This window comes from Myxine glutinosa, chromosome 2 (genome assembly GCF_964187855.1).
Source record: "Myxine glutinosa chromosome 2, kmMyxGlut1.1, whole genome shotgun sequence".
In the NCBI taxonomy this organism is placed as follows: domain Eukaryota; kingdom Metazoa; phylum Chordata; class Myxini; order Myxiniformes; family Myxinidae; genus Myxine; species Myxine glutinosa.
Window position 1 is genome coordinate 125,871,161 of NC_136262.1, and position 12,913 is coordinate 125,884,073.

At 49.6% G+C, this 12,913-nt stretch overlaps 1 protein-coding gene across 1 annotated transcript in view; it reads left to right on the forward strand.

Moving 5' to 3' along the window:
• Window positions 1-11,752, forward strand: part of LOC137421295 (dnaJ homolog subfamily A member 2-like) — a gene marked incomplete at its 5' end in the record, with an annotated part of 29,496 nt that extends 17,744 nt beyond the window's left edge. Inside the window, 6 exon segments of the mRNA XM_068107195.2 lie at window positions 106-186; window positions 4,214-4,347; window positions 5,884-6,080; window positions 6,876-7,020; window positions 9,223-9,350; window positions 10,639-11,752. Of these exon segments, the coding sequence (XP_067963296.2) occupies window positions 106-186; window positions 4,214-4,347; window positions 5,884-6,080; window positions 6,876-7,020; window positions 9,223-9,350; window positions 10,639-10,830 (877 nt within the window).
• Window positions 11,753-12,913: the final 1,161 nt, after the last annotated feature.

Consider the following 12,913-nt stretch of genomic DNA (forward strand, 5'->3'; position numbering starts at 1 on the left):
GATTTTGAATTCTCCTGGATTGTAGAATGTGAACATGTCCCATCACGAATGTGTGACAATCTGGAGATGCATTTGGTTTCTTTATGCCTGGTCTCTGTGTTGCAGGGTTTCCCTTGAAGATCTGTACAATGGAAAGGTTACAAAACTGCAACTCAGCAAAAACGTGATCTGTTCAGGTTGTAAAGGGTATGTTCATTGCACCCAGATAACCTGCACACACATGTCCTTTTCACACCTGAGAAAAAAAGAGAATATGCAGCTTAGAATACTATTTGGAATCGAGTTTATTTAGCTGTGGTTGAGAGGTTGTGCAAATGTTGGATGAAAAACAGTTGTTTGGGCCAACATCCAATAGTTTTTCAGTTTTTCTATTTGGGGCGAGACCTTGCTGCTGGGGTTAGGTGGAGCAGGACTGTGGGGATGGAGGCATCGGGGGACTGTGGAGGCGGAACGGGACCGTGGAAAGGGGGGAGGCGGAACGGGACCGTGGAAAGGGGGGAGGCGGAACGGGACCGTGGAAAGGGGGGAGGCGGAACGGGACCGTGGAAGGTGGGGAAGCGGAACGGGACCGTGGAAGGTGGGGAGGCGGAACGGGACCGTGGAAGGTGGGGAGGCGGAACGGGACCGTGGAAGGTGGGAGGCGGAACGGGACCGTGAGGTGGGGAGGCGGAACGGGGACCGTGGAAGGTGGGGAGGCGGGAACGGGACCGTGGAAGGTGGGGAGGCGGACGGGACCGTGAAGGTGGGGAGGCGGAACGGGACCGTGGAAGTGGGAGGCGGAACGGGACCGTGGAAGGTGGGGAGGCGGAACGGGACCGTGAAGGTGGGGAGGCGGAACGGGACCGTGGAAGGTGGGGAGGCGGAACGGGACCGTGGAAGGTGGGGAGGCGGAACGGGACCGTGGAAGGTGGGGAGGCGGAACGGGACCGTGGGAGGCGGAACGGGACCGTGGAAAGGGGGGAGCGGAACGGGACCGTGGAAGGTGGGGAGGCGGAACGGGACCGTGGAAGGTGGGGAGGCGGAACGGGACCGTGGAAGGTGGGGAGGCGGAACGGGACCGTGGAAGGTGGGAGGCGAACGGGGACCGTGGAAGGTGGGAGGCGGAACGGGACCGTGGAAGGTGGGGAGGCGGAACGGGACCGTGGAAGGTGGGGAGGCGGAACGGGACCGTGGAGGGTGGGGAGGCGGAACGGGACCGTGGAGGGTGGGGAGGCGGAACGGGACCGTGGAAAGGGGGGAGGCGCAACGGGACCGTGGAAAGGGGGGAGGCGGAACGGGACCGTGGAAAGGGGGGAGGCGGAACGGGACCGTGGAAAGGGGGGAGGCGGAACGGGACCAGTGGAGGGTGGGGAGGCGGAACGGGACCGTGGAAGGTGGGGAGGCGGAACGGGACCGTGGAAAGGGGGGAGGCGCAACGGGACCGTGGAAAGGGGGGAGGCGGAACGGGACCGTGGAAAGGGGGGAGGCGGAACGGGACCGTGGAAAGGGGGGAGGCGGAACGGGACCGTGGAAAGGGGGGAGGCGGAACGGGACCGTGGAAAGGGGGGAGGCGGAACGGGACCGTGGAAAGGGGGGAGGCGGAACGGGACCGTGGAAAGGGGGGAGGCGGAACGGGACCGTGGAAAGGGGGGAGGCGGAACGGGACCGTGGAAAGGGGGGAGGCGGAACGGGACCGTGGAAAGGGGGGAGGCGGAACGGGACCGTGGAAAGGGGGAGGCGGAACGGGACCGTGGAAAGGGGGGAGGCGGAACGGGACCGTGGAAAGGGGGGAGGCGGAACGGGACCGTGGAAAGGGGGGAGGCGGAACGGGACCGTGGAAAGGGGGGAGGCGGAACGGGACCGTGGAAAGGGGGGGAGGCGGAACGGGACCGTGGAAAGGGGGAGGCGGAACGGGACCGTGGAAAGGGGGGAGGCGGAACGGGACCGTGGAAAGGGGGGAGGCGGAACGGGACCGTGGAAAGGGGGGAGGCGGAACGGGACCGTGGAAAGGGGGGAGGCGGAACGGGACCGTGGAAAGGGGGGAGGCGGAACGGGACCGTGGAAAGGGGGGAGGCGGAACGGGAACGTGGAAAGGGGGGAGGCGGAACGGGAACGGGACCGTGGAAAGGGGGGAGGCGGAACGGGAACGGGACCGTGGAAAGGGGGGAGGCGGAACGGGAACGGGACAGTGGAAAGGGGGGAGGCGGAACGGGACCGTGGAAAGGGGGGAGGCGGAACGGGACCGTGGAAAGGGGGGAGGCGGAACGGGACCGTGGAAAGGGGGGAGGCGGAACGGGACCGTGGAAAGGGGGGAGGCGGAACGGGACCGTGGAAAGGGGGGAGGCGGAACGGGACCGTGGAAAGGGGGGAGGCGGAACGGGACCGTGGAAAGGGGGGAGGCGGAACGGGACCGTGGAAAGGGGGGAGGCGGAACGGGACCGTGGAAAGGGGGGAGGCGGAACGGGACCGTGGAAGGTGGGGAGGCGGAACGGGACCGTGGAAGGGGGGAGGCGGAACGGGACCGTGGAAGGGGGGAGGCGGAACGTGGAAGTGGGGAGGCGGAACGGGACCGTGGAGGGTGGGGAGGCGGAACGGGACCGTGGAGGGTGGGGAGGCGGAACGGGACCGTGGAGGGTGGGGAGGCGGAACGGGACCGTGGAGGGTGGGAGGCGGAACGGGACCGTGGAGGGTGGGAGGCGGAACGGGACCGTGGAGGGTGGGGAGGCGGAACGGGACCGTGGAGGGTGGGGAGGCGGAACGGGACCGTGGAGGGTGGGGAGGCGGAACGGGACCGTGGAGGGTGGGGAGGCGGAACGGGACCGTGGAGGGTGGGGAGGCGGAACGGGACCGTGGAGGGTGGGGAGGCGGAACGGGACCGTGGAGGGTGGGGAGGCGGAACGGGACCGTGGAGGGTGGGGAGGCGGAACGGGACCGTGGAGGGTGGGGAGGCGGAACGGGACCGTGGAGGGTGGGGAGGCGGAACGGGACCGTGGAGGGTGGGGAGGCGGAACGGGACCGTGGAGGGTGGGGAGGCGGAACGGGACCGTGGAAGGTGGGGAGGCGGAACGGGACCGTGGAAAGGGGGGAGGCGGAACGGGACCGTGGAAAGGGGGGAGGCGGAACGGGACCGTGGAAAGGGGGGAGGCGGAACGGGACCGTGGAAAGGGGGGAGGCGGAACGGGACCGTGGAAAGGGGGGAGGCGGAACGGGACCGTGTGGTGGGGAGGATGAGAAGGAAGAGATTCATTTTGATCGTTGTACCATTGAAGAAACCAGCAATTGCATTTATTTAGGGCAACTTGTACAAATGGATATGGTTCACTTTGATGAAGTGAATAGTCGTACTAGAGCAGGATCAACAGCATTTGCGACATTAAATAATATGGAAAGGAAACTTGTCTCGTGTCTGAAAATGTAAATTAACAATTGTGTTCTACCAGGAATAGAATGTGGCAGTTACACATCGTCTCTAACAAAGAAGATGAAGCAGACATGGTGTCTTGGTGTAACCAAAGGGGAAAAGAAGAGAAACAAATGGATCAGCCAGGAAACAAATTTCCTTGTTATTCCGGTCACAATCAAAAAGTTGAAATGTAATTGGGCCAGACAGGAGAAGAAGATTGGACAACTGATGGACAACAAAAATTCCAAATTGGACACCCAGATCAGGTCCTGGAAGATGACGTGTATGTGCGTCAAATATCTTAATCCTGCCGTCGATTAAATGGGCAGCTCAAGTTATATAAACAGTTAAATTTTATTTAACTGTATCGGATTTCTATAACCAGAAATATCACAAGTGAGTGAAATAAGCTTTACTCTGATGGAGTTGTGGCACTTGTGTTATGGGACAAGACAAGATCCAAAATTACATCGACAAAAAGTATTGGATACTCAAATTGTCGGATAAGCTATTGGTTGGCTGTGATGCAGCATTCTTTCCTCTACTCTCGGGTTGAATAGGGCAGCCAGGTTCAGTCCCTCTGGATCGTTGCAGGGCCGTTTTCCATTGCAAGGGTGACACTCAAGTCCACTGCATCGTGTCGAGCATGCACCAATTGCATACTGGGAGTTGATGTATTAAATGGCCGCTCGCCAACAATTTCTATGCATTGCCAATGTGATTGTGTCGTGACTTTTCGATGGATTGCATACACCTTAAAATGATAGTTGTAAAAAATTGATCAGAAGCGTTTCCATTTTTATATTCCAAACTTCCCATGCTCGTGTGCAGCATTGGAGGCAAGGCAGGATCGGTGCAGCCTTGTGCGACCTGCAAGGGCCGTGGCTATCGCATTGTCGTCCAGCAGGTGGTGCCGGGCATGGTACAGCAGATGAAGTCTGTGTGCCACATTTGTCGTGGAGAAGGCATGTTCCTCTATGCGTCACATCTTGCTTGCTGTGTCTGTGCAGGGAATTTTGCAAGTGTACTCCTCTTGCTTTAGATTGCTTGAATTGTAACAGTTTCTTTTTATTTTAAAGACAAAGGTCTTAAATGAATCCTAGCAACGGTGAGACATCTTGAAATTGGGGTGCATGCAGATGGCAGGTTTCTGTTTTTTTTGCTTAGAAACCGGCAAATATCTGAAATTTTCCAACAGCAATTTTAAGTGATGGCAAAAGGTGCCAGCGACCCAATTTCTAGTTAAAAATTTTTTTTTTCTCTTTTGACCCCTGTGACCACTAGTCCCCAACCCCTGAGGCAAGAACCAGAGTTAAAATCCAAAAAAAAGCTACATTTTTCATGCGTCCCCCAATGTTGATTGCGTATACAAAGTTTAATTAAAGAGTGTTTGAAACGTGCCCGTAATTGCTTTTTTTTTGGCATTTAACATTTTGATCCCATTTAACATTTGACCCGACCGGCCCATGGGGCGGGGCCAAAATGATACTGCTGTTGCACCTTCTTGCCATGTGGTGATCACAACTACCAAATTTGATGAATTTGCACAGCCGTTTAGGAGGAGATAGCGTGACGGACAGGCAGAAACACGGACGGAATCGATTATAATATTCGAGGAAAATACCAGTTTATATGTACAACTTGCACCGCAAAAATGAACTACAGCAAGAATGAACTCTAGCTCATGACTGGGAATGTAGTTCACACAAAAGCAGTGTTTTACCGATCAATTGAGAGAAATCGACGAATAAACTACAGGACTTGGCTGCCGTCAAGGGCAGTGTCTTGGGTCCGGTACTGTTCTTCATACGCCTAAACAATCTCCCCATGCTCTGGAAAACCACCTTTGCCTATTTGTGGACTTTTCCACATTATACTGTACTAGCAGGGGAACCTGGCGGTGCCTGGTCTATTTATTGTGGGGGCCAAAAACGTTTCCCTCCACCCACTAAGGACTGAGGTCCCTATGCACTTCCCTACACCCACGATATCTATCTATCTATCTATCTCTCCCTCTCTCTCTCTCTCTCTCTCTCTCTCTCTCTCTCTCTCTCTCTCTCTCTCTCTCTCTCTCTCTACCTCTCTCTCTCTCTCTACCTCTCTACCTCTCTCTACCTCTCTCTCTCTACCTCTCTCTCTCTACCTCTCTCTCTCTACCTCTCTCTCTCTACCTCTCTCTCTCTACCTCTCTCTCTCTACCTCTCACTACCCCTCTACCTCCTGCACGTTTTTTTTTTTTGTTTGTTTTTTTTAAAACTTGCTAGATCTGGTATTTTCATACATACTGCCATCCTGTTGATTTGAGGGTTGTGGAAAGCATAGTGGTTATACATAAATGATGGTATCAAATTGTACCTAGAAACTTTAGATTGGCAGAACATGTGAAACTACCAAAACATTACCTGAGCAACATTTGCTTTTGTCTGATGGTGTGATCAAGTTTAGCTAAAAAAGGTGTGCAACATTGCAACAGAGTTAAAATGTCGGGTTTGTTTCTATAGGGGAGATCATAAATGAGCGTGACCGCTGCAAGCAATGTGAGGGTAAGAAGGTTGTGAAGGAGGTGAAGATCCTGGAGGTCCATGTGGATAAAGGCATGCAGCAGGGACAGAAGATAACATTTCGTGGTGAGGGAGACCAGGCACCTGATATGGAGCCGGGGGATATAATCCTTGTTCTGCAAGAGAAGGAGCATGAGGTAAATGGAAAGGTGTTGGGGTAGCGCTTCAATCACCACAAAATGTCACACCTCTATGGCTTGCCAGTTTTGAATTGACAAATAAGGTAACCGTGCCCATACTAGTTTGCAGTACCAGGTGCCTGTTTCTCTTTTAATTTGTGGCAGCAACACCTGTGATTTATGGACATTAGCCCTGCTGTGTGTGTGTGTGTGTGTGTGTGTGTGTGTGTGTGTGTGTGTGTGTGTGTGTGTGTGTGTGTGTGTGTGTGTGTGTGTGTGTGTGTGTGTGTGTGTGTGTGTGTGTGTGTGTGTGTGTGTGTGTGTGTGTGTGTGTGTGTGTGTGTGTGTGTGTGGTTGTTTGTGTAGTTGTTTGTGTAGTTGTGTGTGTGTGTGGGGGGTTTTTTTTTTTAATGTTTGATCCAACTTTGGCGAATGCTTGGGTCCCAGATACTAGAATTAAAAAAAAAATTATGTGCTTGTTCACCATTGAGAGCTGTGTCCAAAAACGATATATCGGAGGTTATCTCAAAACTCTATGGACAGATTATGATAAAACTTGGTGGATGAATTGGGGGTAAGTGACAAGGACAAGCTGATAAGATTTGGGTTTAGGTCCAGATGCAGATCTGTCATATCAGTGGGTTACAAAACGTAAACTGTTCAGCCTTGCGGAGGTTATGCGCTCTCCCGGGTGCCGTTCTTGTTAGTGTTGCAAACACTTCTTTCTGGAATATGAAATCCATGCTATTTAGAATATTTTGGACTTGTGAGTTTTACTGTTTTGTTTGGCCTCTGGCTCTGTTTGTTGTGTAGATGTTCCGGCGGAATGGAAATGATCTCCACATGACCAAGCGAGTGGGCCTTTGTGAGGCATTGTGTGGCGTTTGCTTTGCACTGAACCACCTAGATGGTCGGCAAATCCTCGTCACGTCACCTGCTGGGAAAGTCATCTACCCAGGTGACGTTGCATTATTTTGCTGCGTAGCTGACAAAGCATACTGAACATAGCTGAGCAAGCTACATCCTATGCAGAAGACTTGCAGGAAAAGCGAACAAAAATAATGCAAAAAAGAAAGGAATGAAACTCAAGGTTTTTGAATGTCATCTTGGTTTCCAGATGCTGTTTGCACCGCAATTTACTCTGTCAAACTCACCCATAACCTCTGCCTCTTGGGATTGGTTGGTAACAGATGAAAGCTTTCTTGTTGCAATGCAGTTTGGTACACAGCAGTTCCCTTTTCACCCCTCAGCCCAAATTGGGCTAAGGGGTATTGTCGTCCGGGCGTCCGTCAACTTTTTACATGTTGGTGTGACCTGGTCAGATCGTCTTGCAAACAGCATCTGGAACCGAAGATGAGGGGTTGAACTTCCCATTTCCCCTAGAATTATTTGCGGTAAACATGCCATGACGTCAATAATGGAAAGATCCATTCTGAATGGCACATTTTTATCAATGTTGCGTTTATCAATACAGTACTGTACTTCGTTAATACACGTGGTTTTTCAGCTCCTCTCCAAAAGCGAACTTTACCACACTGGATCTGCCCGGTCCAACTAGTTGCCCCGTACGTGTAACACAAAGCAGGTAGTCAGTTTCACTATATTTTTTTCGTTCAAATTTTTTCGAGATTAGAAAAACTATACATTTTTGGAATATTCAGAGCATGAGGAATCCAAAAATTAATGTTTACATTTGCGTAGACACCTTTGCGAAAATGACACTCAGGACAGTGATGAAGATCTGTAAAAGCATATTCCTGAACGGTACAGACCTAGTAGATCCTGTGTATAGGACTTATAGTTCAATCTGATACTAACAAGGCTGCTTTCTTGCTTTATAAACCCATACCTATAACTTCAAAAGACTTGCAATATCATGTATTATGTAATACAGTTATATCACAAATATAAAGACAATGGTTTCCAATTACCTTTGTTTGTTGCTTTTCTATAATCCTGAGCACTATTTTGAGGCCTTTATTGGATTCCTTGACCCAGAAAACATAGGATTAGCATATTTAATGAAGTTTCTAGGTTGACTAGAAGCCGAGATCGCGCAAAATATGTATTTTATGGCGGCCATTTAGAAAATCCAACATCTGTGTCTGTGCAAATGCCAACATTGATTTTCGGATTCTCCATGGTCTGATGATTCCAAAAATGTACAGGTTTGCTCATCTCCCAAAACTTTGAACGAAATTATATTTGTTAACTTAGTGCACCTGACTACTAGTCACAATGTCGGAATCTGTACCTTTCTCTCCACTTCTGCCCTGGGTGTGATGCCGTCGGCACCCCACAACCCAGTCTCCACCTTTGCGACGCTCTACTCTCGTGTTTAAGGCACCTGGGCGTCTGCTCTCTACCTTGTCCAGTTATTATGGAAGGGGGCAACATGGAGGGAGGTATCAGCATGTTCTGTCTTACCCAGGTGTGCATGTGCAGTGTGGCACCATTGGGGAGTAAACAATCCAGTCGGACCTTGAGGAGTGTCGTATTACTTCACTCAGTAACCTTGTGGATACGCCACACTTGTTGCCCTCGCCAGAGGAGAGGGTATTGCATTTGAGTCCGTTTGTCTGTTTGTCTGTATGTTTGTCCGCACAGAATAAATATGATTTTCTCTGCAACCGTTGGTCCGATTGACCGATTCGGATTGGTCCGAATTCTACTGCCTTTAAAACCTCTAATTGTTTTTCAATTTATATACTTGAACACTAGAATGACCTTGTTTGCACTTCCATAAACCTTTAGTTAACCAGTAATTTGCTAATTGTATGCTGTCTCAATCAATCAAATTTGCTACCTGTGCTCAAGACAGGGATCTTCTAGATTCTTCTTCTTCTTCTTCCTCTAATAAACTCTTTCCAATAAAATCCCATGTCGTTTTTCTCAAGACTGTGTGGGGTAACGTGTTCCATGAACCCTCTAGTCTTATTTGATCCCTGTACTGTTAATTGTTTGGCTGATCTGTTAGGATTGCTTTCATTTGATTCGCCCATTTTCTTTTAGAACAAAGGTAGGTATGTGTGCGTGCATGCGTGCGCACGCGTGTGCACACGCACATGCGTTCGACGACAGAATAGCAACGATGGCGTGTTTAATGAAGTGGTTGATTGTGTCAGACATTTGATGTTCCGCCTTTGTTGTGCCATTGCAGGGTGCACACAAGGTGTTTGCGGTGAGGGAATGCCCACGTACAGAAATCCTTTTGAAAAGGGAGATCTTTACATCAAGTTTGACATTGAATTTCCAGAAAACAACTGGATTGATGCCGAGAGGATCCAGGTGTGTGAATTTGGGGGTTTTGACTGATGTCCAGTGCCCAGGCGATGTTTTGTGCCGATCCACGGCCTGTATGGCCCACCCGTGTGGCGGGAATTTTGTGCTGTGATGTTGAGCAACTTGTACGAGTTATTTTGTGCTACTTTTTCAAAATATAACTCGAGTGAAGTCGATGGCGCGCACCATCACAAATCCCCACGCTTCCCACCTAAAGCACAGTTGGGAAATGGCAAAGGGTCATTTTTGTTGTTTTTTGTTGTTGTTTTTTTTGTGACAAAGGGTCCCAACACCCCGTTTTTGTTGTTTTTTAAAGTGTGGGGATTAAAAACACGTTTCTTCCTTCTCTGTTCCTCCATCTCTTGTCCACATTTCCTCTGCTCTATTGTTAAGGTGCTTTTTCACTCTTCCCCAATCTATCAGGCTCCCTTTGTAGGACATCTTTGAGTTAGTGTGCTTTCAGTTGAGGTGTCTCGTGCATTCACTTTCAGAGGGGATGGGAGGTAGCTAGGGGGGGGGGGGGGGGGGTTGGGTTTTCATTCTGTTGTCCCATGACTTTTCACTTGTGGATATGAAATAACCTTTGATCCCTTACAAGAACAATATGACATTGTATGCCAATGCAGTCCAAATTTTAAATTCTGCCAAGTTGTCTAAAGGGTGGGGTACCAATTTGGTGCATAGCTGGTCTCTGAGAAACGATGCAACGTGGCGTCCTTGCGCTGCATGGATACGAATCGATTACCTTCCCCCTGTTCCTCAACTCAAAAAGTGATTTTAAAAAATCCCTGCAAAGTGCTTAAAAAAAAAAAAACAGGCCAAAGTTGATGGTGACTGTAAACAGCCTTCTCTGCAACAAGAACTTTTTTCCCAGAACACGCAGTCGCTGGAAGTTTCCGTTTACAGAAGTCTTGCACAATTTTTTTTTTTTTTTTTTTTGTATACAGAGTCGAGGCTCGTGAAAGAGCTAACATTTATCAAACAAACAAATCAAACAAGCAAGCAAACAAAGTATATAAAAAGGGGAGCGGCAGACAAGATGGGGAGAGAAGGGGAGGAAGCACACAAACACAACATTTGAGAGCAGGGACATCGGGAGATGTGTGGGAGGGAGAGGGCTTGGGGGGAGGCAGGATAGGTATAAAACGCAAGGACACCAAGGACTTCCAGGAATTGTCATTGTCCTTATAATGTTTCCAATTCTTGTTGATCTTTCAAAACCCCTCAGGTTTGTTTAGAATCCGCGTTTTGCAAGTAAATTTAAGTGAAATTAACATCTTCTGTGTCTCTGCAGGAGCTGGAGCAGCTGCTTCCAGCACGTCCTGACATCGAGCACCCCGTGGGTGAATACGAGGACGTCGACCTCCACGACCTGGACACAACAAAGGGCGGTGGCGCGGGGGCTCGCCGCGAAGCTTACGACGACGGTTCCGACGACGAGGGCGGTCACCAACACGGGCAAGGCGTGCAGTGCACGCAGCAGTAAAGTTACGCCAGCATCTCGCCAAATCGTCTGTGGACCGGAGTCATCTGTCAACGACAGTCACGTTTTTCAGGGGAAGCACCGGCAGATTCTTCATCAGCCATTTTTCTCGAGGGTAATACATGTGCTCCACTCTGTAGTTTTAGAAATGAAAACATTGCTATTCCTATATTGGTCGTTTGTGATTAATTTGTTTCAAGTGATTGGATATGCGCTAGAGTCTGCGCTATGGCCTCTACGAGGAAGGCATGATTTGGTGTACTTAACTGTGCTTTTGAACATTTGTGCCTCTGAAGCACATGGCGATAATGCTTTTGTGCATTATATTTTTAGCCATACCAAACTTATACATTTTTGTTTTTCTTTGTACTCGAAGATAATGGATAGTTTACAAAAAGCTTAACTGGCCGGGGGTCCGGAGGAACCCGGGTTGGCAAAAGGAACTTGTTTTTGGTTAAGAGTTGAGGTCGGTGCACATTGCGGAGATGAAACTATCTAAGCCCCTCTTATACAGATAGAGTCCATTTTGCATACGACGATGCTCTGGAGAGAACGTCATGGTGCATTTTATCAGTCTGGTTTGGTAAAGATGGCTAAAATGAAAACTGTACATAGAGCGACCTCAATGTGCAACCTCAATGTGCAACTCTAGAATAGCTGAACAACAAACAGGTGCACCTTCAGAGGGAAATTGGTGAACTGCACAACAGACTGCTTGTTGTGCCTTGATGTGGAAGTCATGATAACTGCCATGATCTGAGGAATAAAAGGCCCCACATTGTAAGTAAGATCCTGCACAGCAGAAGATTGGAATATCGTCGGGTAATGCGCAACAGCTTCAAAATTATTCCAACTTCATCCAATGTGAAATCTGCAATAGCTGGTTTGATGACTGACGACGAATAAATATTCTTTTTCCAAACCATTTAGCGGTCGTTGGATGCTTATTTTGTGATGTTGTGTCGTATCTTTGTCAGTCGGTCGTTTTGATTAATGTTGACCCCCCCCCCCCCCCCCGGCCCCTGGTATTTCATGAAAGTGGATTTAAGGTGTTAACGGGGGGAGAAAAGATCAAGGTTTTGGATGGGGGAAGATAAGAGATGGTGGTGAACAGCTGTTTTAAATACCTGGAGGGAGGAGTGGGATTGAAGAGAGTGAGGGAGTTTGTTCCAGAGGTGGGGAAAAAAGGAATAAAAGAGTGAAGGTGAGCAGAGAGTCTTGATTTTGGCAGTTTCACCAGAAGAGGGTTGCAGGCAGATCTTGCGCAACCTGCAGGAATATTGGGGGACACAGCACAGACAAAGCTGTGGGGAGCTCGGCCAGAGAGGAGTCGGTAGAAGACAGAAAGACCACCAACCTGCCTCAAGTTTCATCAAAATTGCATGTGTAGTTTCTGAGAAGAAAGCAAATACCTATTTTTGGAGGGGGGGGGGCAACCCCCACAGGAGACCTCCCCCCCCACAGGAGACCCCCCCCCCCTCACAGGAGACCCCCCTCCCCACAGGAGACCCCCCCCCACAGGAGACCCCCTCAGGGCCATATATATTTTAAAAAATTTTAATGCCATGGGTAAACTTTGGAACATCACGGGTATTGACGATTGTGGTCAAGTTTCATCGAAATTGTGCGTTTAGTTTCAGGGAAGAAAGCAAATACCTATTTTGGGGGGCAACCCCTTCTCCTCCCCCCCCCCAACCTTCCCGCATAGACCCCCCAGTGCCCGATTATTATTATTATTATTTTTATTATTTTTATTTTTTTTATGCTGTGAACAAACTTTAGTCACAACATCACAAATATCATTTGTGCCAAGTTTGGTCACAATCCCATCAGCGGTTTCGGAGAAGAAGTTGCAAGCGTTTACAGAAAGACGGACGACGTGCCATCGAATAAGCTCCTCGTAAGAGCGTGAGTGGAAAATTTGATCGATCGAGACAGCGTATACTTTTGCCAAAGTTCTGTTTAACTGAGGGTTTTTCGAAGTACGTACAAACAATGCAATTTGTGTACTACTGTGTTCAACTCCATAAGTAAATTGAAACAAACAAAATGCATTTAACTGGAAGTTTACCTCCGTTGATGCAGC